General features: G+C 40.8%; 1 protein-coding gene across 10 annotated transcripts in view; it reads left to right on the forward strand.

Moving 5' to 3' along the window:
- Window positions 1–27,700, forward strand: part of ARID1B (AT-rich interaction domain 1B) — a 670,312-nt gene that overhangs the window by 442,844 nt on the left and 199,768 nt on the right. For all 10 annotated transcript variants that reach the window (XM_060241209.1, XM_060241219.1, XM_060241263.1 and 7 more), the window contains one exon: window positions 25,170–25,413. In XM_060241209.1, the coding sequence (XP_060097192.1) occupies window positions 25,170–25,413 (244 nt within the window). The remainder of the gene's footprint in view (window positions 1–25,169; window positions 25,414–27,700) is intronic.

Below are 27,700 nucleotides of genomic sequence, written 5' to 3' on the forward strand. Positions count from 1 at the left end.
TCTACCTAGCCGCAATCTCCGCTGAGCACGGGCCGATAGATCGCCATTCACCTTTCACACACCCGGACACTAAGCATTTTCTGAAGGGCATGGCAAGGCTGTACCCTACGGTTAGGGCCCCCGCGCCTGCTTGGGACCTTCCCTTGGTTCTCAAGGCACTGACAGGGAAACCGTTCGAGCCGATGGCGACGTGCTCGTCCCACCTCCTGGCGTGGAAGACGGCCTTCCTTGTGGCAATCACTTTGGCAAGGCGGGTAGGAGAACTGGCAGCTCTCAGGTGCGATTCCCCCTACTTGGTGTTTTCAGCCGAAGGGGCTACGTTACGCCCAGATGTCACCTTCCTTCCCAAGGTGGTGTCTGCGTTTCATCTCAATTCTGATATTCACTTGCCAGTCTACTTTCCCTCTCCAGCCAATGACTATGAGCGGGTGTTACACGCCCTTGATGTTAAGAGGGCGCTCTCCTTTTACCTACATCGCACAGGCCCTTCTAGGAAGGATGTTAGGTTGTTCGTGTCATATGCGGAGCCCTCTATAGGGCAGCGCATTTCGTCTCAGCGTCTGTCCAAATGGATTACAGGGACAATTCGTTTGTGTTACCTTCTCCGGAAGCAGCCTCTTCCAGGTCCGCTCCGTGCCCACTCAACAAGAGCAGTAGCTACCTCTGAGGCTTTCATGAAGGGAGTTCCCCTGCAGGACATCTGTAGGGCAGCTACGTGGTCCTCGGCGCACACCTTCGTGACGCACTACGCCCTGGACCTGCAACGCAGACAAGCTTCCTCGGTGGGCCGCGCAGTGTTGCAGTCTGTTTCAGTGTGATGGACCGGCAGACCCTCCACCAGGTAGGCTTGAGCTTGCTAATCTCCCACAAGTGTGATGCACAGAGACCACGAAGAAGATAAACAGGTTTCCTACCTGTAACTGATGATCTTCGAGTGGTCATCTGTGCAGTCACACTACCCGCCCACCTTCCCCGCTGCAGCCGGTCCCGCCGTGGGGCTGACGCGGCGGCCAGAAGGAACTGGCGGGATGTCCGCGGCCGTCCCGGTGGGCATGCGCAGTAGGGCGCCTGGGCATGCGCGCTGGGTCGGACCCGCGGAAATCCACAGCTTTGAAGTTTACCGATCGAGATCGGCGCAGGCGCCTAATCCCACAAGTGTGACTGCACAGATGACCACTCGAAGATCATCAGTTACAGGTAGGAAACCTGTTTTTATACTCACTCTCTGCTTCCTATTACTCAGCTAGTTTTTGATCCACAAGAGGACCTGTCCTTTTACTCCATGGCTCTCAAGCTTTCTAAGGAGCCTTTGATGAGGAACTTTATCAAAAGCTTTCTGGAAGTCAAGGTAAACAACCTCTATCGGGTCTCCTTTGTCCACATGTTTGTTCACCCCCTCAAAGGTTAATGAGGCAAGATCTTCCCCTGCAGAACCCATGCTGAGTCTTCCTCAATAACCCGTGTTCATCAATGTGCCTACTCATTCTGTCCTTGATAATGGTTTCTACCAACTTTCCCGGTATTGAAGTCAGACTGACTGGCCTGTAATTTCCCGGATCTCCTCTGGAACCCTTTTTAAAGACGAGGGTGACATTTGCTACCTTCCAGTCCTCAGGAACGGAGGCAGATTTCAATGAAAGATTACAGATTTTTGTTAGAAGATCCACAAGTTCAACTTTGAGTTCTTTCAGAACTCTCGGATGTATGCCATCCGGACCCGGTGACTTATTAGTTTTTAATTTGTCTATCAGTTGTAGGACCTCCTCTCTTGTCACCTCAATCTGACTCAGGTCTTTCAACACCCCTTCCAAAATTAGTGGTTCTGGGGCGGGCAAAAAGTTCTCATCTTCCACAGTGAAGACGGAGGCAAAAAATTCATTCAGCTTCTCAGCCGTTTCCCTATCCTCCTTCAGTAATCCTTTTACCCCTTGGTCATCCAAGGGCTCCACTGCCTCCCTGGCTGGTTTCCTACTTCTAATATATTTGAAGAAATTTTGATTGTTGGTCTTTATGTTTTTTGCAATATGCTCCTCATAGTCCCTTTTTGCCTGCCTGATCACAGTCTTGCATTTGATTTGCCACAGCCTGTGTTCCCTTTTACTAATCTTACTTGGACTGGTTTTCCACTGCTTAAAGGAGTCCTTCTTACCTTTTACAGCTTCCATTACTTTGTTTGTTAACCATGCAGGCCTTTTCTTATGCCTGTTTGTGTCTTTCCTAATTTGTGGTATGTATTTTATCTGAGCTTCTAGGATTATAGTTTTAAATAGTGTCCAAGCTTCCCCAAGGGTTTTGACCGTATGTACCTTTCCTTTCAGTTTCCTCCTCATATGCCTCCTCACTCAGTGTATTTACCCCTTTTAAAGTTAAACGTGGTTGTGACGGTCTTTTTGGACAACTCCCTATTTATACAAACGGTGAAATCAAAAATATTATGGTCACTGCTCCCAAGCGGCGCAATCACTTTTACATCTCTCACCAAGTCTTGGGCATTACTTAGGACCAAATCCAGGATCGCCCCACCCCTGGTAGGTTCTGAGACCATCTGCTCCATAGCACAGTCATTGAGAGCATCAAGAAACTCAATCTCTTTCTCTCGACCAGAAAACATATTGACCCAATCAATCTGCGGGTAGTTAAAATCACCTATTACAACACAGTTTTTACGTTTAGCCGCTATCTTTAAGCCTTCCATCATATTAAAATCGTCTTCTCTCTTTTGATTTGTTGGGCGATAACAAACTCCCATAGTTAAATTTCCTTTTGGGCCCTCTTTTTCAACCCAAAGCATTTCTAAAAGTGAATCTAATTCTCTGACCTCAGTCTTACTGGACCGTATATCTTCTCTGTCATACAGAGCCACCCCACCTCCAACCCTTCCCTCCCAATCCTTCCGATATAACTTATATCCAGGAATCACCGTGTCCCACTGATTCTCCTCATTCCACCAAGTTTCTGAAATTCCCACAATGTCTATGTTTTCTCCCAACACTAAACATTCCAATTCACCAATTTTACTTCGAACACTTCTAGCATTTCTAAAGGAGGAAGGTGGTCAGCTGGTGCATGACCTCACAAAAAGGGGAGGCTTCGCAGTGACCATAAGGACTGGACTACTGCAAGAGCCAGTAGAAAGTTCATTGGTGGCACCTAATTGGGTGCCCATACCTGACCAATGAACTGGCTTGAATCCTGGATAACTGAGTGAACTTTCAGGCTGAAATGGACCAGGGTGGGGATGCTCCAAGGGGATAATCTATAGAAGAATGGGGGAAATCACTGGGTGGAGGTGTGCTTGAGTTTATCACACTTATCTAAAAAGGTGACAATAGAGGGCCAAATTGTTATCTAAGGTAACACCCGGTTTACACAAAGGACCTTGGCTCTGGCTGAAGACGGTCTTCCTCTTCTTCTATCTTCTTCTTGGTACCAGTCTTTGCCTTGGGTTCCACTGGACAAAGACAGTGGCGGTTGGGCAATTAGCCATGCCTGAGGTTGGTTGATTGCCTACAATCACAGGTGACATCTGGCGAGTACGTGATCCATTCGCTTCGCTGGAATGGAGTCTGGCCTGGTAGGAAAATGGCTGCGTGTGGTGTTAGCCCTCCACGGTAGATTCCATGGTCAATGCTTCAAAACTGTTCGCCTGGATAGCTCCTGGCGGCGCAGTCTCCTCCGCTTCACGGCCGAGATGGACGTCATACAGAGTGGTGGAAGGCCCTCTGTTCTCCTGGCAGGCACTCTTGTACCGGTCTTGAGTGACTTCGTAGCGTTGTGGCTGCTAGTACTGCATAAGTCCCTTTTGCCCCTGGATAGGTTTACTCACACTCTCTGGCCAGACGTGTGTGAGCTACTTCTCCAGGTGATCTGGCAACCAAGTTGGTGATTACGATGTCCTGCAAGGGGTTTTTCCTCACATAGTCTTTAAAATAAATACAGAGAATCTTCACTTGGATTTCTTGACTGACGCTGAAAATTATGAGTGGTGTGAAGGAAAGGCTGCAAAACCAGAAGAAGCAATTATTTGAATTCTACTCCTATTGTTATATGTACTATCAGCATAATTTCTTTGTCTTGAAGATAGTGAAGTTAAGTCTGCATGGGGAGGGGGGTTGATTTTACTTAGGCTTGTTACAAAAACATAGCTATATTTCTTGGAATTTTTTTCTCCTCTGAACTCATGGATTAAAAAGCTAGCTAGCTGAAATGCAGTTTAAACGTTCTTAATGAGCACTGAGGAAGAAGTTCAAAATTATCTCAAAGGCCAATGTTATCTTATAAAATAATATAATGAAATGAAAGGCTGTTTGTTATGAAAATATTTCAGTTTTCTAAGGTCCCAATGTCTGCAATACTGGCAACACTTTCCTGGGAGCATAAAGTTTGAGTCCAGTGGCACCTTTAAGACCTCATCTCTCACATCACTGTTTCTTAGCATAACCACTCTGCACATGAAAGAAGAGTGAGCTTTATGGTTTACTAGTGGTTTCTGTGGTAGGATTTGCATAAAGCAGCTCAGGAATTAAGTTGATAAACACAATCCAGAAATCTTGTGCTCACCTCTTGCACTTTGGAGTACATTTAAAAAAATTTTTAAGTAGGTCTGGATCAAATAAATCAGTCTAGATTCTACGACACAAAAATTCATTATCTCTAATCAAACTTGTATTGATGGTTTACTTGGTGTGCTTTCATATTTTGCTTAATTTACTTTGCTTCCAATTTTCAGGATTTTAGGAAATTCATTTTTTTGGTGGAGTAGTAAATCGGAATAGAGCAAGATTAATTTTAATCTATATATGTTTATTTTTTAAAAAATACCATTTTACCTTACACACTCAAGGTAATAACAAACATCTGTACTCTGAGAACTTACTCTACTAGTATTCTCATATTTTGTTATCCCGATGTAGAACTCTGCCCTTACCCCTGTTGAATTGCATCTTGTTCACATCCATCCACTTTTCCAGTGTGTTCATATCTTATTGAATTTTGTCTCTATCTTCCAGTGTATTTGCTACTCCTCCAAATTTGGTGTCATCTGCAGTTTTAATGAGTAGCCTCTCCACACCCTCATCCAAATCACTGATAAAAATATTGAAAAGTTCCAGGCTCAAAACCGAGCCTGCGGTACTCCACTGGACACCTTCCTGAATCAAATGACATGCCACTAACAATTACTCTTTAGGTGTGGTGCTCCAGTCAGTTCCCTGTCCACCTAACTATCCCAGAGTCCAGTCCACAGAACAGCTATCAAAACCTATCAAAAACTTTACTAAAACCTGCGCAAAAAATATCAATGTCGTTCCCATGATTAAGTAAGCCCATCACTCAGTCAGAGAAAGTGCACCACAACAATTTTTACTATTACTTTGATCTGCTGAGGTGCTTTCTCATCTGAAGATAAACATTCCCAGAATTAATCAATTGTAAGGTAACAAAGGTTACATAAACCAGTGCCTATGTGACTTTACACATTTTCCTCACTCCATCCATCAACATATGGATATATTATTTCTAATATCTGTAGGCCTTTTCCCCTACTATCCTTACAAAAGTAAGTTAACACTAAATGTCATTTTATAATTGCAATAATGATCACACAGCTGTGCTTTTCTGGTATTATAATGGATGTCAGGATCGGTTAGGAGCTCAGCTTCATTTTCTGCTCAGATTTAATTCTGATGACCATTATTGTAGTAAGAAAGTACAGCTTCTTGTTCATTATGGCTGAGGACTGTCAGGGGCCCTTGGATTATAATGAAGGCCACAGTAAAATAAATTACAGTTCAGGTTCATCATGGCCTAAAATTCAACTTCAACTGGGGGTAATGTGTGTTTGTGTATGTGTGCAAAAGCACACCCACCTATCCATTCATATGTGCTTGGGCTTTCATTTCCCCAGCTAAGAAATGCTTTCTTTATTTATGAGCATGAGAAATTCTGAGGAGGAGCACTTACACTTAAATGAACCTACGAACAGCTCATGGAAAAGCAAGTGCCTGCAGTGCTAATAATGAGAACTGACAAGGCAATCCTGCTGTGTTTATTTATGACCTTCTGCCTCTGTTAGCTCTTGTGAGAAATTCCTTTCTAACCATAACAATATTGCGGCAGTTTGGCACTATGCTGAGAAAAGCTATGGAGCCCTGAGGCTCACTAACTGGCAAGGGTTCAGCTCCTGGCAGTTCAGCACGATTGCTTCTGTTTATACATAGCTTTTCATTCGTATTTACTCTTTTGCTTAATTCAGAAGTCCTGCTTGTTGCTTCAGCATAATTCTTAATTTTGACAAATGCCATTCCAAGAAGTTGGCGGAATCCAGCTTTGTAATTCTTGGCACTATATTCTTCAGAATCTTGTATACGAAGTTTCCTTAGCTCAAGTGTATTAAGTCACAAAGCTGATTTACATTAAAGAGAAGGAAGGACTGCAGTAGAAACTACGCTTCATTTGAACAAACCTAATCCCTTCATCCTGACAAGACCTAGCAAGGGGTTAGAGGAAAGTGGTCAGGTAACACCTCTGTTATGGAATATGTCATGATGTCTGAATGCAGATGGCTTGGCAAATTGGGAGCTTGTTTCCCCCTGTTAACTGGAATTCTAACTGTACAATTCTATAGAGAGTTACTCCCATCTAAGCCCACTGTTTATACTAAAGTTAACTCTGCACGGAATTGTTCTGTAAATATTGGTTAAATCCCAGGTTAGAACTGGGAAGTGTTCAATCAAACTTCACACATTAGATGAGAGGTAAGAGGAGTGAGGGGAGTATGCAAGCATTGGGAACAATCTATGTTTATCCCTGATATGGACAAAGCTCTGTTTAATTAGTTTCTCTTTCTGTGTATGTTTGTATGTGTGTTTTCACACTGTATACAAGAATGTGAAGCTGGAACATTTCCAGAGAATAGATGTAGTTGCAAGTTATATAATATTTACTAACAATATTAGGACTATAGCATAGGTATGTGTCTACAAAAAATTAAAACAACAGACCTTACCCACGGTTTCACAATCTTAAACTATTAGTCAGAAAAATAAAGAGCAGAAAGACGGTTTGAGAAGGAAAGGGTGGTAAAACAGCAATTATTCAGAGATAAAAAGGCTGCTTTGAAATGCCTGCAGTTATAGCAAGTAGGCAGTAGAAGTTTTACTGTACTGATAGGGTTGGCCGGGGGGGGGGGGGAGTTGCAGAAAAAGCCCAGCAAGAACTCATTTGCATATTAGGCCACACCCCTGACATCACCATTGTTTCACACAATGTTTTTGTAGAAAACACCCAGTGGGAACTCATTTGCATATTAGGACACACACCCTGATACTAAGCCAGCTGGAATTGCACTCCCCTGTGCATTCCTGCTCAAAAAAAACCCCTTGGTTTGGCCCTGATTGTTCCAGTGCTGAAGGGCAAGTAGACCATATTCCTACCATTTCTAATAAATAACATGATGAAGTCAAAAAGATACATCTATGTACACAATGACATTCTTGAATTCAAGGAACATTTCACCATATCAGTTCATAGATAATATTTGAATAGTCAATTAGTAGCATGCCAATCCTAAGAAATACAGAGGTGTAAATAAGAATTTAGCCATGGTTATTATTTAATAATAATAATAATAATAATAATAATAATAAATGGTTATTTAATAACCATGTAGCCCAAACAAATGAATTAATAAAGAATGGGTACCAAAGGAGTAAAAGCATCAGCAGCAACAGAAAAAAATGGCACCAGTGCAATAACAAAATGAGCTGCAAATAAAAGATCAATAGAACCAAGGAGATGAGTAAAAATAAGATGATGATGATCAGAAGGTTGGGGAGAGGAGGGGGGAATCTTAAACTGAACTGGATGCGGAATAAGTAAATCAGTAGTAGTATGTGGATAAAAGATTGCATTTTGGAATGTTTTGACCACGCCTGTTACACTTAAAGAAATCAAGTTGTAGTTGAAAAGAAAAAGGTGATGCCAGTTCTAGAAATTTCAGAAGACTTTACTAGAAGAGGGCAATTCTTTCAAGTCCCCTCCTTGTCATCAAACCATTTGTTTGTGAGAAGGGTTATGTGGCAGTATCAGCCCTGACCCAATGCAACCCAAGCTTTTGTGCCATCTCTTCTGCTCCTAAATTAGTGGTAGTAGTCAGTGCCCCCAAGGACATCTGTTTGCTTCACTGCCACCAACTGTACCAGTGACACAGGGCCTTTACTATACTTGCCCTATGGCATAGACATGAGAAGTAGGGTGAGGGAGATTATATATTCTACATGACATGTCAATTTTCTATAAAAAAAATTTTGTATATAGTTCAGTCATCTCAGTTCCCACCTTGAGGCTAAAATGGTACAGTCCAGGTATTTATTTAAATTTATATTCCACACTCCCCACAAGCAGGCACAGCGCAGATCACAAAACAAAATCTAAACATATCGGAATTACAGTACAGTTAAGTATACAAGTTTAAAACAGCATGGATTAAAACCATTTGTTCATGTGTGGTATTAGTCCGTGTGCAAAGATTTCCATCTGACACCATTGGTCTCTAAATCTTCTTAGTCTGGGCCACATGAAGATGGTGAGCTTCAGCAGGGAAGGCCAAGATTTTATTAGATGCCTGCCACCTCAACCAAAGGCCTGGCAGAACAGCTCCATTTGACAGGCCCTGATGAACAGTAATAAGTCTTGCAGATCCTATATCTCTGACAGGAGTATGTTCTACCAGGCCGGGGCTAGTGCAGGACCAGCCCTGCCACTAGGCAAACTAGGCGGTTGCCTAGGGCACCGAGAGGTAGGAGATGCCAAATTGGGCTTCCCCCTTCCTCCCTAGGCAAATGGCTAATTTGCTGCCTTCGCCTCCTCCCTCCCTGGTCAATTTCAGTGCCGTGGAACCGGTGCTGGAGCGCCACACTCCCCGGTGGGCCATCTGCAGTGCCGCAGTGCCTCCCCCCATCCTCCCCCCCCCCGGTGGCCATGCTTCTTCCTTCCTCCCCTCCCTGGTCAATTTCAGTGCCAGCCAGAGAACCGGCGCTGAAGTGATGCACTCCCCAGCGGGCCATCTAAAGCTGCCCTTTCCTTCCTGCTGCAGCCAGTGGGCCAACAGCGCTGGTTTTAAGTGAGTCTTCGGCGGGGCAGGGATGGCTTTAGATGACCCACCGGGGAGTGTGGCACTTCAGCGCCAGCACTCCCTGGCCAGCACTGAAATTGACCGCAGAGGGGGGGTCTGTGGAGGGGGGCAGGAGTTTGCCTAGGGCGCCATGCACCTTCAGGCCGCCCCTGGGCTAGTGCAGAACCTGGTTGAGACTAAGTGGATGTCTCTTGGGCTAGGGACAACCAGTAGGTATTGATCTGCAGAGCACAAAGTAAGCAAGTCCAGAAATGGCTATTGCATGAATCACTGTAACCAAATCCTGGGGGGAGTGGTAGGGATTCAGCTGACAGATCTGCCAAAGATGATAAAAGGCAGATCTGGCCATTGTGGCAACCTGGGCCTCCATGGAAAGCAAGGCACTCAGGACACCCCCAGGCTTCTCACCTTCTGGGATAGCACAAGTGCTGCAGCATCCTGTGTGGGTAGCCTGATTCCCGATTCTTTAAATATAATTAATCATAACAAATACAGAAGACGCAGGAAACAAATAATTCCATAATCAACTGATCACATAATGATACCACACAATCACAGGTAGATAGTTCATCAAAAGGAAGGGCTCCTGAAACTCATTGGTCCTTAAAAGATGTGCCTTGGAGTGATGCTGTAAGAATTAGGTGATGTCAATATTTTACCTTCATAGAATTTCTGGAAAAGTCAGCTTATGGAAAAAGCAATAATGTGTGAAACCTGATTCATCAGCTAGCGAACACATATTTCAACCTTTGAGCTGGATCTAGTGGTTGTGGACACCGTTTGTATACCAGTCCATGAATTTTGTAGTAACTCCATGTGATCAGTTGATTATGGAATGCTTTGTTACTTGTTTCTTTTGTATTTGTTACAATTTATTATATTTAAAGAAGACTACAATAAATTTGTTTTTCTTACAGTGTTTATTGGTTATGACAGTTGTTTTTTCATACCATTTGGTTACCACTGTGCTGCCACTTGCTTGTTGTTACAAATTCTCGCAGAGCTGTTTTGCTCATGAGCAGTTCTCAAAGAGCTCTCTCAGCTCCACCTACTTCATGGGGTGTCTGTTGTGAGGAGGGGAAGGGAAAGGAGATTGTAAGCTGCTTTGAGACGCCTTCAGGGATAGTAAAGGGCAGGATATAAATCTAAGCTCTTCTTCTTCTTCTTCATTACTGTTCCAAATTCCTTTAGACCAGTTCCACAGAATGCTGGACTAAATAAGCTATGAATGCACATCTGAAGATGCTAGAATTTGCCAGTATAGGTCTGAGAACAGTGTAAAAATTAAATAAAAATGTTGAACTGCATTTCAGCAAACTTTCTCAAGTCAGAACTTTTCTAATCAGTTTATTTCAAAAATATGCTAATTTATTTGCAATCGCTGTAGAATTCGCTGTATATGGTTCATAGTTGCAATACTCAAGAAGCTCATGGTTTCTAATAGTCAATGCTTTTTTATGATTACAAGCATTTCTACATGCTGTAATGTCTACTTCTGCAATAAAAAGCAAGCTCCTTCTTTGGGAGAGGCTGTTTCATTTTTCTGCTTTAAATGTTTATCTTTATTATATTTTTTACTATTAAAAAGTAAACATATTTGAAAATCTTTTTTTTTCCAGTATGCAATTTTTTATTAGTTTTAAGTATAAGAAAAGAAATAATAGGGAAATACAGAAGAGAAAAAAGAGGGAGGGATACAACAGAAAAATAGAAAAGAAAAAAAACCCTAAATATTTCAGTTACATCTCTACAAGAAAGAAAAAATAAAGATACCAAATTTCTTCTACCAGCAAGACTTTGAGTTATAACCAAATATTACCATCAAATTCTACAATCCTTTTTTAATTTTCTCCCCCTCTATAATACAATTCTACTACCTATGGTATAAATCTAAACTATTTATCTTTGATGCAACAAAGATCAAATCACTTATCTAAATGAGAATAACAAGAAGACAAAACAAGAGAACAAAACTAACTGAATAGTTTTAAAAGTATTAAAAGTAGGCCTAAACGAGTAAAATGAATATACACTCTTTATCTATAAAGCTGACTTATTTGCTTCCAACCAAAGCTAGAAATAAAAGCACATTATTTTGTCTATGTCGATATAAACAAATTCCAAAGTTAGAGATCAGGAGCAGATTTTTAATATATAATATCTATATTCTCTTCATTAATATGAGTTGAACATAACCAACTATTTATGTAAGTTGATTATTAGTTAATTAATCAGGAATTATTTAGAAGCTTTTAGAGACAATATCTCCAACTATTATATTACTTTAAGAAGAGGAGACTTAGTAAACATAATAACCTTATCCCCCATACATATTTATTGTTGCCTAAGAAGAAAATAGTACAATCTCTAAGACACAGTCTCTACTGGGTTACCCTTTTTGGATTATAAAGTATAAAACCTCCAGATTATAAAATTCCAGCTTCCACTTCAAAATGACTTATCAGTTCCATTACGTTGTACCGTTAATGACCAAATATGGAAACACAGTTTATAATCCCTTCTTTTAAAAAGTTTTCCAAGTTTTGATTTTTTGGATGCAATGTATGGCTTCTTCCATCGGCACACTCATCTGTTCTGCTAGGAATGAAAAGGTCCACACACTGTCACTTCCTCTTAAAGGTAATGGTAGTCCCCTGTACAAGCACCAGTCGTTTTCGACTCGGGGATGAAATTGCTTTCACAACGTTTTCATGGTAGACTTTTTATGGGGTGGTTTGCCATTGGCTTCCCCAGTCATCTACACTTTCCCCCCACCAAGCTGGGTACTCATTTTACCAACCTCGGAAGGATGGAAGACTGAGTCAACCTGGAGCCGGCTACCTGAACCAGCTTCCGCTGGGATAAACTTAGGTCGTGAGCGGACCTTTCTTCCTCTTACAACAGCTTTAATAAGTCATGATTTCCGGTTTTCTTTTGTAACTGCGTATGGCTTCTCCATCTTGATTTCATCCTGCACATTTCCAGGCTGTTGTTTATTCACTTTTTCCAGCTCTTTCGACAATTCTGGGATATCTCTGCATTCCTGCTCATGTAGATTTTCAATGTTGTTATACTTCAGAAGGAAGCTTTCCATCCGTTTTTCTATTAACTCTGCTAATAGACCAATTCCATGCTTTATTGAAGATATAGTAGCAAAAAAATCTTTCTCATCTGTTTCAGTCATCTTTCCACAGAATTACTCAGTCCAATAGCAAAAGCCAATAAATAGCTCAGAGTCCCAGTTAGTTTATCCTTAGCTCTACTCCTGTCATGAACTTTTTCCTTACATTCCAGTTCAAACCACATCAGTTCTGCTCTCCCGACAGATAAACTTCTCTTAAGAAAATATTCAGCTTTTATTCAGACTATATTATAGTATGTTAGTGTTCCAATTGTAGCTTATTTAAGTATAAACCAAATCAATTCTAATATCTGCATTCAGTCCAATCAAAAAAACCAGAAAAAAGAATGCCAATTTTCAACAATTTGTTCTTCTCCTTTTGGAAGCCTTTGTTGTGGGGGAGGGAGAGATCGCCCTCCTTCCCCCTCCTTTTGAACAGTCCCATTTGGTTTTATGATAGGAATTCCATTAGTCGGTTAGGTTGCAAAGTAGACTTACTTGCATGGTAGTATTTCAATGACTACAGTTGAAAGGAAGCCACTTAGAAAAGTTTACTAGAACAAAGAAAAGATCGGGCATTCACCTCTTGCTGCCGTCATGGCGATCATTGCGGTGGAGCGTCGGAACAATAGGGGACTCAGGGACCGGCTGCCACCGTTCTCCTCAGCTCCTGTCAAGCTCCTTGCTGTCAGGGAATCCTTGCCTGGACCCCCCTGGGGATACCACAGCTGTGGCATCTCTCCAACCGCCTGATTTTTTTTGGGGGGGGGGGGGGTTGCTGGAGACAAGCTCTGCAGACCCCTTTGACGACACAGTGCTAAAACCCAGAAGCCCATATTTGAAAATCTTAATCCTTGCTCTATGTCTTTTGTCAAACATTAACAGTTTGTTTTGAAAGAGTATAGGTTGTAAGAATTCATTATTGCATAGTTTGAAATCGATATTTTCAAAGTATCATTGGAAGTTGTACCCAAAACTATCATAATATGCCAGAATTATGGCAAAACAGTGGGTGAATTTTGAACATCATATAAAAAAAATTAAAGTAATGCTTTCTTGAGCCAGTTATCACCTTGATTTAGTCCTGAACTTGTTTTCAGTGCTGGAAGTCAGTGCTATGGAAACAGAACATCTAGGGGACTGTATTAGTTCTTTATCTGCCAATATTTCTTTGATACTGGTGCACAGAGTACACAGAAACATTGAAATATCCTTTGTGCATAAAGAATTATTCTGATACAATAAACTTATGTAGAACCATCATACATATCTAAACATCCATGTAGTTGCAGTTCAGATCTGTCAAATTATAATTGCAGTACAAAACACACCAGCTTTCTAATTGCTAGTCTCCTTCTGTAGGGTGTTATGAAAGGTTCTGTCCTTGGAGATAAAGAAAAACAACTCTGCTAGGGTGAAACTATACATCTGTTTATTTTAAAGAAACGTCTCGATACAAAGTTGCAAAGCAGGAAATCTTTCTACATCTTCTGTTTTTAATTTTAATTGGATGTGCAAAAATTGTATTAAAGCATATTTGCACTCATTGTGCATAGACTCTTGCTATGGTGGTTGTTTTATTTGTTGTTGTTTTTACTATTATGGTACCAAGATCTGAGTATATTTGGTGCGACAGGATAAAGATTAAAAGTATCTGTGCATTCTGAAAGAAGATAACTTTTTGCAGAACTAGCAATAGCATACAAAAGGACATTCCTCAAGGCTTCTGTAATTCCTGTGTATTTTTATTTTTTTCTCTAGTTGTACAAGAAATTTAAAACTGTTAGCTCACTTGTCGTTTAGACAATGAGACCAGCAAGCCTCCGAAGACTTCTTGGCGTACACTGTTAACTGCTGCTTTGTAATAAAAAGCAGCCTTACAATTACAAAAATCGAGACATTTAAATTGACCTATTGTAGCTTTCCTCTGTAAGTGTATGTGCACTTGTTAGGTAAACTATCAGCTCTAAATAAACCTAATTTACCAAATGTACTGTCTCCAATCTTCTTATGGCTAATAAACAGTATTTAATTATATGTTCCTACTTTTGCCATCATACATGAGTCTTTAAGCGCACAAGTAAGTACATATTTACCACAAGGTGTGGGGTTTTGTTTTCACTACATTTAGAATGCTGCCTTTTAAATATTTACTTTTTTAGTAAATTCTTATCTCACCCTTCTGCCAAGGCATTCAAAATGGCATTCATTGTTCCTTCCACAACTGTTGTGTGAGGTAGGGTAGGCTGAGAGAGAAAAATATGAACAAATTGATAGTTTCAACACAGAATTTTACAAATCGTTCAACAAATATGTGTAATTATCAAACATGTTGAAGAATGTGAATTGTTCAAAGATATTTCATTTATAGTCTAGTTAATATATAAAAATACAGGCCTATCTTGTATACTGATCAAAGTGCCATTTTGTCCAAGCAGAAAATACATTGCCCACATAATTTACCTTGTCTATTTGTGCACATCTTGGAGAGTGTGAGTTGTGATTTCAAAAAAAAATGTACAGGTGGAAGAGAGATAGTTGCTAGTTGTGCAAGAATTCATGTATTGGTATTAAATATAGGTTTTATGGCAGCTCTTATACCAGTTGATTTCTTGCTCAAGAAAAGTACATGTTCTGAGTTAGTTTCATTTTCCTTGTGCAGCATTTGGTTTCCAAATGGAAACAACCTTCTGTGTATGGAAGAACATCTTTAGAAAACTATTTGTGTAGGAGTGGACAGCAATTTCTGCTGATTCTTTCCCTCCAGCTCAGACATTTATTTACTTGTTTGATTTCATGCCACATCCTGTATTTTTTTAAAAGTGAGGTCATTTTATGGGGTACTGGGAATAAATCAATATTCAGAAACTAGTGACTAAATACTACCAAATGAATTATACCTGCAGTCTTCATTTTCCGTCTTCTGTACATGTTGTATTTCCCTTTTTGCACTGTAGGCAGGCACATTTTTAAAGGTTTGTTTTATTACACAATGTATTTAATTGTTTCCATAAAAACAGGAAAGCAGAACAGCTACATTTGGCTGGCTTCATCAGAAATGACGTTACAAGTGAAATGTAATCAAGGAGGATTTCTAGGAATGCTCTTTGAGCTTGTTGCTTTGTTTATTACAGTGTTACATGTGCATGTTTCCATTTCTTTGTCATTTCCCCTCCCCTCCAATTCATTGGAAAGTAACCTTGGATTTTCTACCTCTGTATAAGCAGTTTACTGCCAACAATTTTCCCTGCTGACTGCGCTACAATTGCTAATCTGTAAGCTATTTCAAGAGTGGCTCTCTTGTTGAAGCCTGATAACATCATGTACCACCAGGAAAGCATAACATTATAATCCTAAACACAACATGATCCTCTTCTTTGTCAGCTTTTGTACTTGTCACATAGACCAGAATAAAAGTTCTTCGTAGATGGAGGGGGTAAAGAGACGATAACCATAGATAACACCTGTGCTAAGAAATATACGGTAAATCCTGAACAGGAATGACATGCATATAGTCAAACTTTTTATCTTGAAAACTTGGTTTGAGCATTGGCTAGCATAAAGTACAGGCCGACACAGCTTTGGATATGATCGAATTGCATTGAAGAAGCTTCAGTGCATAATTGCAGCAAAAAAGCATATTATGTGTACAAGAAAATAAATTGTATATAGGACAATATTTGTGTAGATGGTACGTTTGTTGTTCTTAGTTCCAGGAAATCAGTACCATAGCCAATGAAGCCTCTGAGTAAAGCAGAATTTTCAAGCATGTCTTTGGGGGATATGTATGGGGACTTCCTTCCCTTTAAAAATACTTGCAATTACAGAACTTGCCAGTTTTCCCAAAAGATAAATAGAAGCACTGTAGCTTGGAAGGTGTCTTGGTTTGAGATGCAGTAAGAAAGATCTCTTTGTTCTTTATAGTCATAGTTAGATCTCATAGTACTTATAAAAGAAGAATAGAGTTGGTGCCCTGCTGACTAAATTGACCTCTAGAGAAGTATTAGTTACAGAGCTTCTTCATTAACAAGACTTCCTGTTTAAACTGTTTTGGAATGTCTCTTATTAGCGTCTTTCTAAATAATAGCTCACAGATATTCTTAAAGGTCTGCCTTTCCCCATTTGAGCCCTCCTTAAAGGAGCTTAAAGAGCCCCGTGACGCAGAGCGGTAAAGCTGCAGTACTGCAGTCAAAGCCCTCTGCCCACGATCTGAGTTCGATCCCAGAGGAAGCTGGTTCAGGTAGCCGGCTCGAGGTTGACTCAGCCTTCCGAGGTCGGTAAAATGAGTACCCAGCTTGCGGGGGGCGGGGGGAGTGTAGATGACTGGGGAAGGCAATGGCAAACCACCCCATAAAAAGTCTGCCATGAAAACGTTGTGAAAGCAACGTCACCCCAGAGTTGAAAATGACTGGTGCTTGCACAGGGGATCTTTCCTTTCCTTTTCCTAAAGGAGACATGATCTGTGACTGCCATGGAAAGAACATTGTCTATGGTGGACCTGTCCTTATGGAATGAGCTGCCAGAGGAAGCATGGGCTGCCTCTTCTCTCATGTTATTGAGGCAGCAGTGTAAAACTGTATTGTTCAAATAGGCCTATTCCTGACTGATTTGAATCGTGTGAACTGCTTTTTAATATATTTCTGAATTTATTATAAACTGCTTTGAGCAACAACAACAAAAGGCTGTGTATAAATATCTTTTAGTAATAATTCTCCTGTCGTGGTGGCAAATCTGACCATCCTGATTGGTTGGGGTTTGGTGGAACTGTGGGATATCAGCCTTTGGCCCATCAAACTATCGATCAAGAGTACTTGGTTTAGTCTGCTCCTCTCTTCCGCCCGAGTGGCTGTTGCTAGCCAGCAAAGCTGATTCTGTCAGTAAAACACAACCAACCTTAGTTCTGGCATGGGAACACGCTGTTGGCCCATCACATGGGTCACCATCTCTGACCTCTCATTGGCTGACTCCTGGGCCTACTGCAGGCCCAGGAATGTTGAACAAATTGCCAAAAGCAGAAACAGCCACATCTCTAATTCTTCTCTGTGTCCTTTCCATCAACTGGCCTCAGAAAGGGCTGCAGAGTTACTGCTGCCTCACAGAAGGCCTCCCAGCGCATGCAGCCTCCAAAAGCACCGAAATAACCAGGGAGGCCAGCCCCCACTGGGAGTGTTTCCTTAGAGCTCATGGCTGCCCCCTGGGAAGTGCTAGCTAGATGCTGTTGCTAGGTAACCCAGGCTGCTTTTGTCAGGAAAGAGAGAGACCTCAGGAGAATAGAATGCCATACAGTCCACTCTCCACAGCAGTTATTTGCTCCAGGATGGGGAGAGAGCTCTGTTGTGTGGAGTCCAGATGGCACAGATCAGCTCCCCTTGAGGTGGTGGTGGGGTAAGTGAATGCCTTCACTTGGGTGGGTGGGAAGACAGCAAGAGTGGGAAGGCACTCACCCAGAGGTCTTTAATGATACCTTTCCAGGTTGGTGGAAAATTCCTGGAGATTCTGTGGTGGAGTCTGAGTAGGGCATAGGACTTAGATCTTCAGAGTAGTGTCTGCCAGAACCAGGTTCTTGCTGTGGAAGCTGACTGGGTGATTTCGGACCAGTCACAGACTTCCAACCTAACCTTCCTCACAGGGTTGTTGTTCAGATCAAAGGGGGGAGAGGAGAATGATCTAAGCTACTTTGATTCCCCCTCTCCCCTGTTCTTTTCCTATGTAGAGGCTGCAGGGAAGAGGAAGGCGATTGAAAACCGAACTCAGAGGGGCAGATAAAGGGAAGGGGATAGGGTTGCCAACTCCAGGTTATGAAATTCTTGGAGTTTTAGGGGGTGGGGTTTGAGGAGGGATGGGGACTTAGAAAATACCATTTCTTCCTAGGAAACCAGTGTTGCCAATCTCCAGGTAAGGGAGGGGAGAAAGGCACAGCCTCCATGAAAGAACTATTGTTTTGGCAAAAATGTAGTTGGAAAAGATCTGGAAATGCCTGTTTAGCTATCAGCTGCATGAAGAAAAGTTTTTTGATTGCATTTCAGAGTGGATTGGGACTGATGTCCTTTTGGAAGGTTTTTGCTGCATCACAAGAGCTATGGACATTCACCTAAGGAAGGAGGAAGAAAGATATTTATGTTGTCAATACTTTGAACTGTAACTGGAGCTATTGTCTAACCTTATGTTTTGTAAGTGTTTTGTCTGTATTTTGTTCTGTATTTTTGGAATATTATCAGAGTTGATTCAAGCTATTAATAGACATGATAGTACTTTAAGAGAATAGTGTTAACAGTTCTTTCATGGAGGCTGTGCCTTTCTTCCCTCCCTCCCTACTGTGAATCTCACTTTAACTGCCAAATCTCCAGGTGAGGGCTGGAGATCACTCAAAAGTACAACAGCTTTCCAGATGGCACAGATCAGCTCCCCTTGAAGTGGGGAGAGCAAATGCCTTCACTTGGGTGGGTGGGAAGACAGCAGGGGTGAGGGGCACTTGCCCAGAGCCTCCTTCTAGAGCCTGTTGTATTTTTCTTCACAACGGGCCTTACTCCTAGTACTTGAATGTTACGGGCAAATAACCATATCTGACTAGCTCCTGTATAATTAATGAAATTCACAAACAAGATTCACAAATTCCACACCTTTATTAAAGGAAAGGCTCTTTTCTCTGTTCGGGGGGGGGGGGGGCGGAATCTGACTTTGTAAATCAACAATAGTAGGAGGGGATACTCAAGAAACAGCCTGATGAGGTCTGAAAATGTTTCAGAAGGGGGAAAAAATTGAGAGCAGCTGAGCATCAATTAAAAGGAAAATGTAGGTGGTGGTAGAAAGTGTCATCATGTCACAGTCAACTTATGAGGACCTTGTAGGGTTAGCAACGCAAGAGACATTCACAGGTAGTTTGCCATTACCTGCCTCTGTGTAGCAACCATGGACTTCTTTGGTGGTCTTTTATCCAAATACCGACCAGGCCAACCCTCCTTAGCTACCAAGACCTGGCACGATCAGGCTAGACTGGACCATCCAACCAGGTAAGGGCTAAAATGGAGAAGACCCAGATCATTTCACACTGTTCAAGTCTCTGATAGCTTAAAAAAATGTTAGAAGGGAAGAGATATTTCCAGATTTTCATTCCTCACCTCCAGAATTCTGTGAAGAATACCAGCTTGTAAATATACTGCTTAGAAAGATACATGCATCTAAAAGAGGAGGAGGAAGGGGGAGTGGAGGGGGAAGAGAATATTGAATTTGTACCCCATCCTTCACTTGGAGTCTCAGAGCAGTTTACAGTCTACTTTCCCTTCCCCTCCCCACAACAGACACCCTGTGAGGTAGGTGGGGCTGAGAGATCTCTTTTGATATCTGCTCTTGAGAGAACAGCTCTTTTGAGAACTGTGACTGACTCAAGATCACTCAGCAGGTGCATATAGAGGATGGGGAACCAAACCTGGTTCTCCCAGAGTCTGTGCACTGAACCACTACACTAAACCACTACACCAAAAGAACAATAGAGAGACAGAGACAAAAATATACACTTAAGTATCTCACATTGCAGTATTCATTATGCTCAGCTTTTACTACAGCCCACATGCATATGATGACAAGAGGAAATTGTTGCTTATTCATACCTCTAACAACCTTTAGTTGTATATCTAAGACTTTATTAAACAGAAAGTATGAGAAGTTTTTAAAGTGTGGATTATTAAAAACTTTTATCCTACAAAACTCTAAAGGTAAGTGCTTTGGTTATGAATATGACAGAGTATATAAGTAGAAAAGGCAAGCAAAGTTGGCTACATCTTGTTCTGTTTTGTGGTTGTCTTTCTGTGTGTGCGTGTGATCAGTGGTAAGTGTAAGCTATATATTAATTGTTTTGTGCAATATGGAATTTCATATACAGTGGTAACATCTATGAAACTTAATCCTGTACATAAGCCTTCATGTGTGAAATTGGTTGTGTCCATGTTTATATGTAGGTCTTCTTTAGAGTTAGTGTTTTATTCTGTATGCCTTTGACAGGAAGCTATGTGTGATAGCTGCATTGTTAAATATATATAGAAGCAGCAAAATCAACAAGTTTACAGGTAGGATCCAGTGCACTTCCGTTTGTGGAGCAAGGCTAATTTTTGTCTATTTCCCAACCTGCTACAGACTTCTGTATTGTCCTCAGTGTTGTTCCTGGGAAAGGATCTCTGATTATGGGGGCTAGTGTTTGGGGAGATGTGTAGGCTACAACAAAAAGGGCACAGGCTGCATTCACAGAACAATCCTGTTTTTTCTTATTTGTGACAAATGATATATAAGACACAAACAGATTATTTCACAAGGAAATTTTATCTTGTGTCAGTAGTTATGGTTGGAATAACAATTTGGATAAAAGGATCTAAAAAGAGTCAATATATTTATGTGTGTTTTTTCCTGACAACACGTACATTTCTGCAGTAATGTCCTTGACGGGCTAATTGAATGAGGTTGCTGGATGTCCCTGTTGAAAGGAAATGCAGCTTTTTTAAAAAAGGGAGGGGCAGAATGATGTACTGAAAGGGTCAGCTGAGTTAGGTTGAAAAGTGCAGCAGCTATTTGAAGGCTGCACATACTCTTCTATTTTGATTTGTTTGTTTTTTCCTCTTTGCTTCTTTTTCTGATACAGTGTAGCTCTTTAAGCAGAGTGCCATTATGAGTGCCCCTTTTAATTTCATGAATGAGCTGTGTCAGGTTTGTGAGGAAATCCCTTGAAGGCATGCACTTGAGCAAATGCCTGGGACTTGTCACTCACTCCACCCCCATGGGGGATTATTAAAATGAGAAGTTGTAATGTGACCTGATGGGAAAAAATAAACCACTCCAGATACCTTCCCCCTCCCATTCACTTCCCTCCATATTTGCATTCACTGAGGGGAGCTAAAGATAAATTGTTGCCATATAGTGGACTCTTGGGTATTGCCTTGATCCCTGAACTACAAATCATTTTATCCTTTACTATGTTACATACTTAATAACATTTTCAAACATTACTGGGCCTTATAAAACAGGTTACTAGCAGTTCAAAAAATGTTATCAATTTCTTGGCTGATGTCTAAATTGAGTGGCTACCCTAAGCGCAGTATGGTGCATTTTTGTAACATGTTTCCCTTGGGGGAACATGATTTCTTTCTTTTTTATGGTGCAGAAGATCTGTACTCATTTTAACCAACTGAACCTGTCTTAAGGGGCTTTGTTTTTTTCTATTTTATTGTATTCTTTGCAGGCAATGTTTGTTTTATCAGCTGTTCATGCTGCATTTGTTACAGTTTTGACTTTGTTCAAGGGTGCACTTTATTATGTGGAGGCAAAACTGGAACAGTTAATCAGTATGTCAGATACGTTATAATATAAAATGCTTATGTAATGAATTTATGCTTTATAAGACTCTTCCATCCTGATGTTAGGTGTAATAATTATTTACCACAATGAATTCTGTTGCTAGTAATTGTTCCATGTACTCTTGGGTCTGATCCTGCAAAGAAGAATGAATCAGGAATGGTTGTCAGCTCCAACAATAGAAACACTGGTAGCCTGAGCAACAATGACAGCCCTCCCTAATAACTAGTAAAAGCCTACCCATGTCCAGTATGCCCCCTTGTCCACAAAACCCATACAAACTCTGTGCTCTTTTTGTGGGAGACTATAGCCTTGTACACAGATTATAGTGAATGCATGTACATATATAATCTGTTCATAAGAAAGAACCCAATATACCAGGGGTGGCCAAGGGTAGCTCTCCAGATGTTTTTGCCTACAACTCCCATCAGCCTTAGCCAGCATGGCCAATGGCTGGGGCTGATGGGAGTTGTAGGCAAAAAACATCTGGAGAGCTACCCTTGGCCACCCCTGCAATATGCATTCACTCTGAAAGTGGGGACCAGTAGCGAGAAAAGTGTGGTCACACATTCAGCTGTACAAGCATTGATTGAAGTTATGTGAGTTTTCCAGAAATTTTTCTGATTCACAATTTAATAATAATAATAATATTAAACAGTATTGGCATAATTTAAATAATGTTAGCAAAATAAGACAATTACAGGTATAAGTCTAGACCATGTAAAAGCACTGAGGTTTGTCCATACTTCAGAATCCACATCTAGATGCTCTAACAAGATAGATATACAACTGTATAGCCTTGACAACTATAGATAAATGGACTAAGTTTACATGTTTAGGGCAGAAGATCTTCCAGAAAAATATAACAGAAAATATTCTGTGAAAAAATTTCTGCCCTATTTTCTGCCAGTTTCATCACAAACTGAATGTAACATTAAACATTGCTCTGTGCGTAGAAATATGTCATGTATGCTATCCTTGGATTGTATGTGTGTTCACACCTGATTGCAGGTGAAAAGGAAGAGAAGATGGGTTGTGGGTGTTGGAGTGTTCTCCACATATTAGCAAGAAGGATGGAACTTGTTCAGGTTCATACTCTTGAGGCTTTGGCTCCCTGTCTGTGGCAAGGACATTCTTTTGATTACCTGTGTGGTGTCTCTTACCCTAACAGCTCTAGTATGAACAATAGAGTTGAAGGTCCAGATGAGTATTTTTGTATCTAGTCTTGTGGCAAAGTACCTACAAGAGTTCTGAGAGAAGATGTTCTTTATCTGCATCCTTACATGCTTGTTATCCTTGGACTGTTCATTGTTTTGTACATGGTCCCTTTCACAGTTTCCTGGCCTCAAGATATCCACTATTCTCTAGATGAGGACAGTTATGTAGCCCTTACATCTTGATATCTAAGTTGTGTGTTTCTTTTCTGGTGCTTTTCTATAATTGCTTCCTGAATTAGAATCATTTGATGTAGAAAGGTAACCGGGGGGGGGGGGGGGGGGGGGTTGAGAAGAATGAACTTCTTAGCTTTTCCATTAATGCTAATAAAAGTGTTATCATTATGTGACCTATTTTATTGGTATAGCAATATGCCCTTGTTGATAGCATGGCACAACCAGCCTCTGAGCCATTATATACTAGCCACTGCTGTTCCCCGCCCACTGTACCTATTTCTGACCTTGCAATAGCAGCTTCCTATAGGTTTACCAGTTACCCAGCATTATTCAGTAATGTTACATTGGCATAATCCCTGCATGGCTAGTATATAATTCTGACAAGCCTCTACCCTTCCCCTTGCTATGTACCTAATTACGCCTAATATTAGCAGGGTTTGGGGAGGGCAGGGTTTGGGGAGGCGAGGAGCCTCAGCATGGTACAATGCCACAGAGTCCATTGTCTCCAGGGGAGCTGATCTCTGCCATCTGGAGATCAGTTGTAAAAGCAGATCTTCAGGCCCACCTGGAGGCTGGCAACCCTAGTACATGCTACTGATGTAACAGTAACGCTGTGTCAGCATAAATCCACTATATGGCATAAAGGTGTTCAGAGCAAAATGTAATATTGATTTGGTTACCACCCAATAACTTGAATATAAGATCACATGACTTGCCTTTGGGGAGGGATGGTAGCTCAGTGGTAGAGCATCTGCTTGGGAATCAGAAGGTCCCAGGTTCAATCCCTGGCATCTCCAAAAAGGGGTCCAGGAAAATAGGTGTGAAAAACCTCAGCTTGAGACCCTGGAGAGCCGCTGCCAGTCTGAGTAGACAATACTGACTTTGATGGACCAAGGGTCTGATTCAGTATAAGGCAGCTTCATATGTTCATCTGTAAATTCTTGCTTTCTGGAGTCTATTGATAATGTGAGAATTCACATGAGCAAGGTGGTACCACATCTTTAACTGAATTTATAATAATAATAATAAATTTTTATTTATATCCCGCCCTCCCCGCCAAGGCAGGCTCAGGGCGGTTCACAGGACATGGTACATACCATGATTACAATAAAATAAGTTAAAATACAATTAAATTACAGATTCATAAACTAAATTAAATAAATAAATTAAAACCAGTATAAATTGAAGGTTCTACAGTTCAATACATATATATAAAGATGGCTAGATGTCATTACCAGGATTCCACCTTAAAAGCAAGTTGGAAGAGGGCGGTTTCACAAGTCCTGCCGAACTGATTGAGGTCTCGCACGGCTCGCATCTCCTCTAGCAGCTGATTCCACCGTTGGGGAGCCATTATCAAGAAGGCCTGCTCCCTTGTTGTTTTTAGCTTGTCCTCCCTTGGTCCAGAGATTTTTAGAAGATTTTGAGAACTAGATCTCAGTGCTCTCTGGGGAACATATGGAGAGAGCCGGTCCCTAAGGTAGGCAGGTCCTCGGCCATATAGGACATTAAACTATGTGTTCAATATTTACCTCAGTTACATGAATAATTAAATTAAATTTTAAAATTTTTGATACTTGAAGGTATTTTAGATGGGCTTACTGTGTTTACAGCAGCACAGCAGTACTGTTTGAGCAGTATACCAGACCAAATCATGCATCTGTATACTTGTGTTTCCAGGATCAGCAGGGATTAGGGTATGGCTTTTTCTGTCTAATCAAAAAGTGACCAGAAACACTATTCCAGACCATATTTTAAAAGTTTATCCTAGTGTTTGTGGTTTAATAGGATAAATAATGGTTCAGGATATTTGTATAGTAAACCCCCAAAAAATCAAATACTAAAAACTTAAATAACAATATAGGAGTCCTGTGAAAATGCATAGGTATCTGAATGGAAAATAGTTTACCAAACTGAAATCTGTGAATGTTATACTTCTACCACAAAATGTCTCCTATGAGACTATCTCCCATAAACTCTGATAGATGTGGTTATCATGATTTGATATGAAATAATCGCATTTGTTTAATATTTTAATCACTTAAAAGTCAGTCTGGGTCCACATTGCCATAATATCTATGCTAAGTGAGAACATGGTCTTTCATCTTCTGATATTTTGCACACTTTACCTTGATGTTGGTTCCTACTGCTCCTTTATCAATTTTCCCCCGCCTTTTGTTCTCAGGATTTATCTGGCTCCATTGATGACCTGCCTACAGGAACAGAAGCAACACTGAGTTCAGCAGTGAGTGCATCAGGTTCTACAAGCAGCCAAGGAGAGCAGAGCAATCCGGCACAGTCACCTTTCTCCCCTCATGCATCCCCACATCTCTCCAACATCCCTGGGGGCCCATCCCCTTCCCCAGTGGGCTCTCCTGTTGGAAGCAATCAATCAAGATCTGGTCCCATTTCTCCTGCAAGTATCCCAGGTAAATGGTAGGCTTTTCTTGTTTCCAAATGGCCTCTGGTATTCTTGTTTTGGTGTTTAAAATATTCATTTCAGCACTTGCATATTTGTTTGAATTCCCACATTTCAGGGGAAATGTAATGTTTATTAAAGAATTCAAACATGGAATGGAATGCTTACGGTCTTGTGCCATTCTTATTGCAAAATGCAAAATCCAGGAGAAATTCCTAATGGGAGAACCAGGCTCAAGCTTCCCAAATGTTCCAGTTGTAGATTGGATCCATGTTTGTTCCCTCTCACAATTTTTAAAAATAATAATAATAATAATAATGAACTTGAGGGGGTTTAACATGTGTTAGATGTTGTTGTAATATATTCTTTCTCCGTTTTTGATGATTTTTCCCCCTGCCTGCTCAGCATATCTTTGTTTGTTCTGACCTCAGTCCTTTTATATTACCTCCTGCTGAGTCTTGCTACAAGCCTCTCTATATGACATAGATTGGCTCTCTCAATCATTTTCTCTCTATCAAGTCAGTCTAAAACAAGCAGCTATTGTGTTGCTGATAACTATGACTAGACAAAGCCAAAATGTAGCAGGGGGTTCCTTTCTGGGAAGGCTGTTAAACTAAAGGTGTTGTGTTCCCAGGGTTTGCTGGCATAGTAATATCCTTTACTTCTTTCCTTCCTTTGCCGCAATCGAATTGGCAGCTAACGTAAAATCAAAAGGACATACACAACCAACCTGTCTTCCAAAGGACGTATTTTGTCCCATGTGATGTCTATTTTTTTTTCTCTTCCTCATTGCAGATTTTCTTTTCCATGTTGTTTAAGATTACCCGTTGTGTGTATGAGAATAGATTGGCACAGCTTTAACATTGGAACAGCCCGTAAGCTCAGTAGACATTCCCAGTAGACAGGTATTTCTTGTGCTAGATTACATACTATCTCTGTAGTTTTCTTCTCAATTCCACTCCCACTTTGGGAATAAAATGTAGCATGGAGATGAGCTATTATGGATAATGTCATTTCAAAACTTCATAAATAAAGTTTCTTAGTGAAGTCATTCCCTTTGCAACAGTGCCACAGTATACAATTTGTGTTTTAGGAAGTTAACCATATCTAAGAAGATTTTTAAGAATATGCTTGTAAATAAGCGTTTGAAGAGTTAGAGATCAAACATGAATTTATGTACATAATATATTTTCCTTTATTTGTAGCTCACCTAGGTTTCGCCATAGTAATATATTTACTGATATATGTAATAGATGATGATACATGTTGTTTAGGAGATTTCTGTCTCTAATGCAGTTAAAGCTTGACATGGCACAATATCAGAATGCATTGATATGCTAGAAAAATTATAAATGCTGGCATTATTTGTATTGCTTGAGGCCTAAGGTTAGCATTTACTATCATAGCAAACATTTTACAGACAGTGGAGGAAGCATGTGATTTTACAGCCTGCTCTCCATTCCTAATGACATGAGTTACATCTTCACCAGCTGCTCCAGAAGCCACGGAAACACACTAATGCATCTCTTGATTATGGATTGGAGAAACTGTCCAGAACAGTAACATTGTCACACATACATACATGCTGGGACTCACTCCAAGTTAGGCAAATAGAATTATAAATTAGAAATACCTACACTATTCTTTTTAACCATCCAGTTTGTGGTGGGTTTGTTTTAAAGGAAACATAATAAGTAAGGCTTTTGATAGGGTTCCACATACTATCCTTGTTGACAAGTTGGTAAAATGTGGTTTGGATCCTGTTACTGTTAGGTGGATCTGTAATTGGTTGACAGATCGCACCCAAAGAGTGCTTGTGAATGGTTCCTCATCCTCTTGGAGAGGAGTGCCTCAAGGATCTGTCCTGGAACCTGTTTTGTTCAACATCTTTATGAATAATTTGGATGATGGAATAGAGGGAATGCTTATTAAATTTGCAGATGATACTAAATTGGGAGGGGTTGCAAATATATTAGAAGACAGAAACACAATACAGAATGGACTTGACAGGCTGGAAAACTGGGCTGAAACTAATAAAATGAATTTTAACAGGGATAAATGTAAAGTTCTGCATTTAGGTAGGAAAAAGTACAATGCATGGTTATAGGATGGGGGAGACTTGTCTTAGCAGTAGTATGTGCGAAAAGGATCTAGAGGTCTTATTGGACCACATGCTGAACAAATTTGGGGCTGTATCAATAGAAATATAGTGTCCAGATCACTTGAAGTGATGGTATCGTTTTACTGTGCTCTTGTAAGACCTCACCTGGAGTATTGGGTCCAGTTTTGGGCATCAC

The sequence above is a fragment of the Heteronotia binoei genome, chromosome 1 (genome assembly GCF_032191835.1).
Source record: "Heteronotia binoei isolate CCM8104 ecotype False Entrance Well chromosome 1, APGP_CSIRO_Hbin_v1, whole genome shotgun sequence".
NCBI classification, from domain to species: domain Eukaryota; kingdom Metazoa; phylum Chordata; class Lepidosauria; order Squamata; family Gekkonidae; genus Heteronotia; species Heteronotia binoei.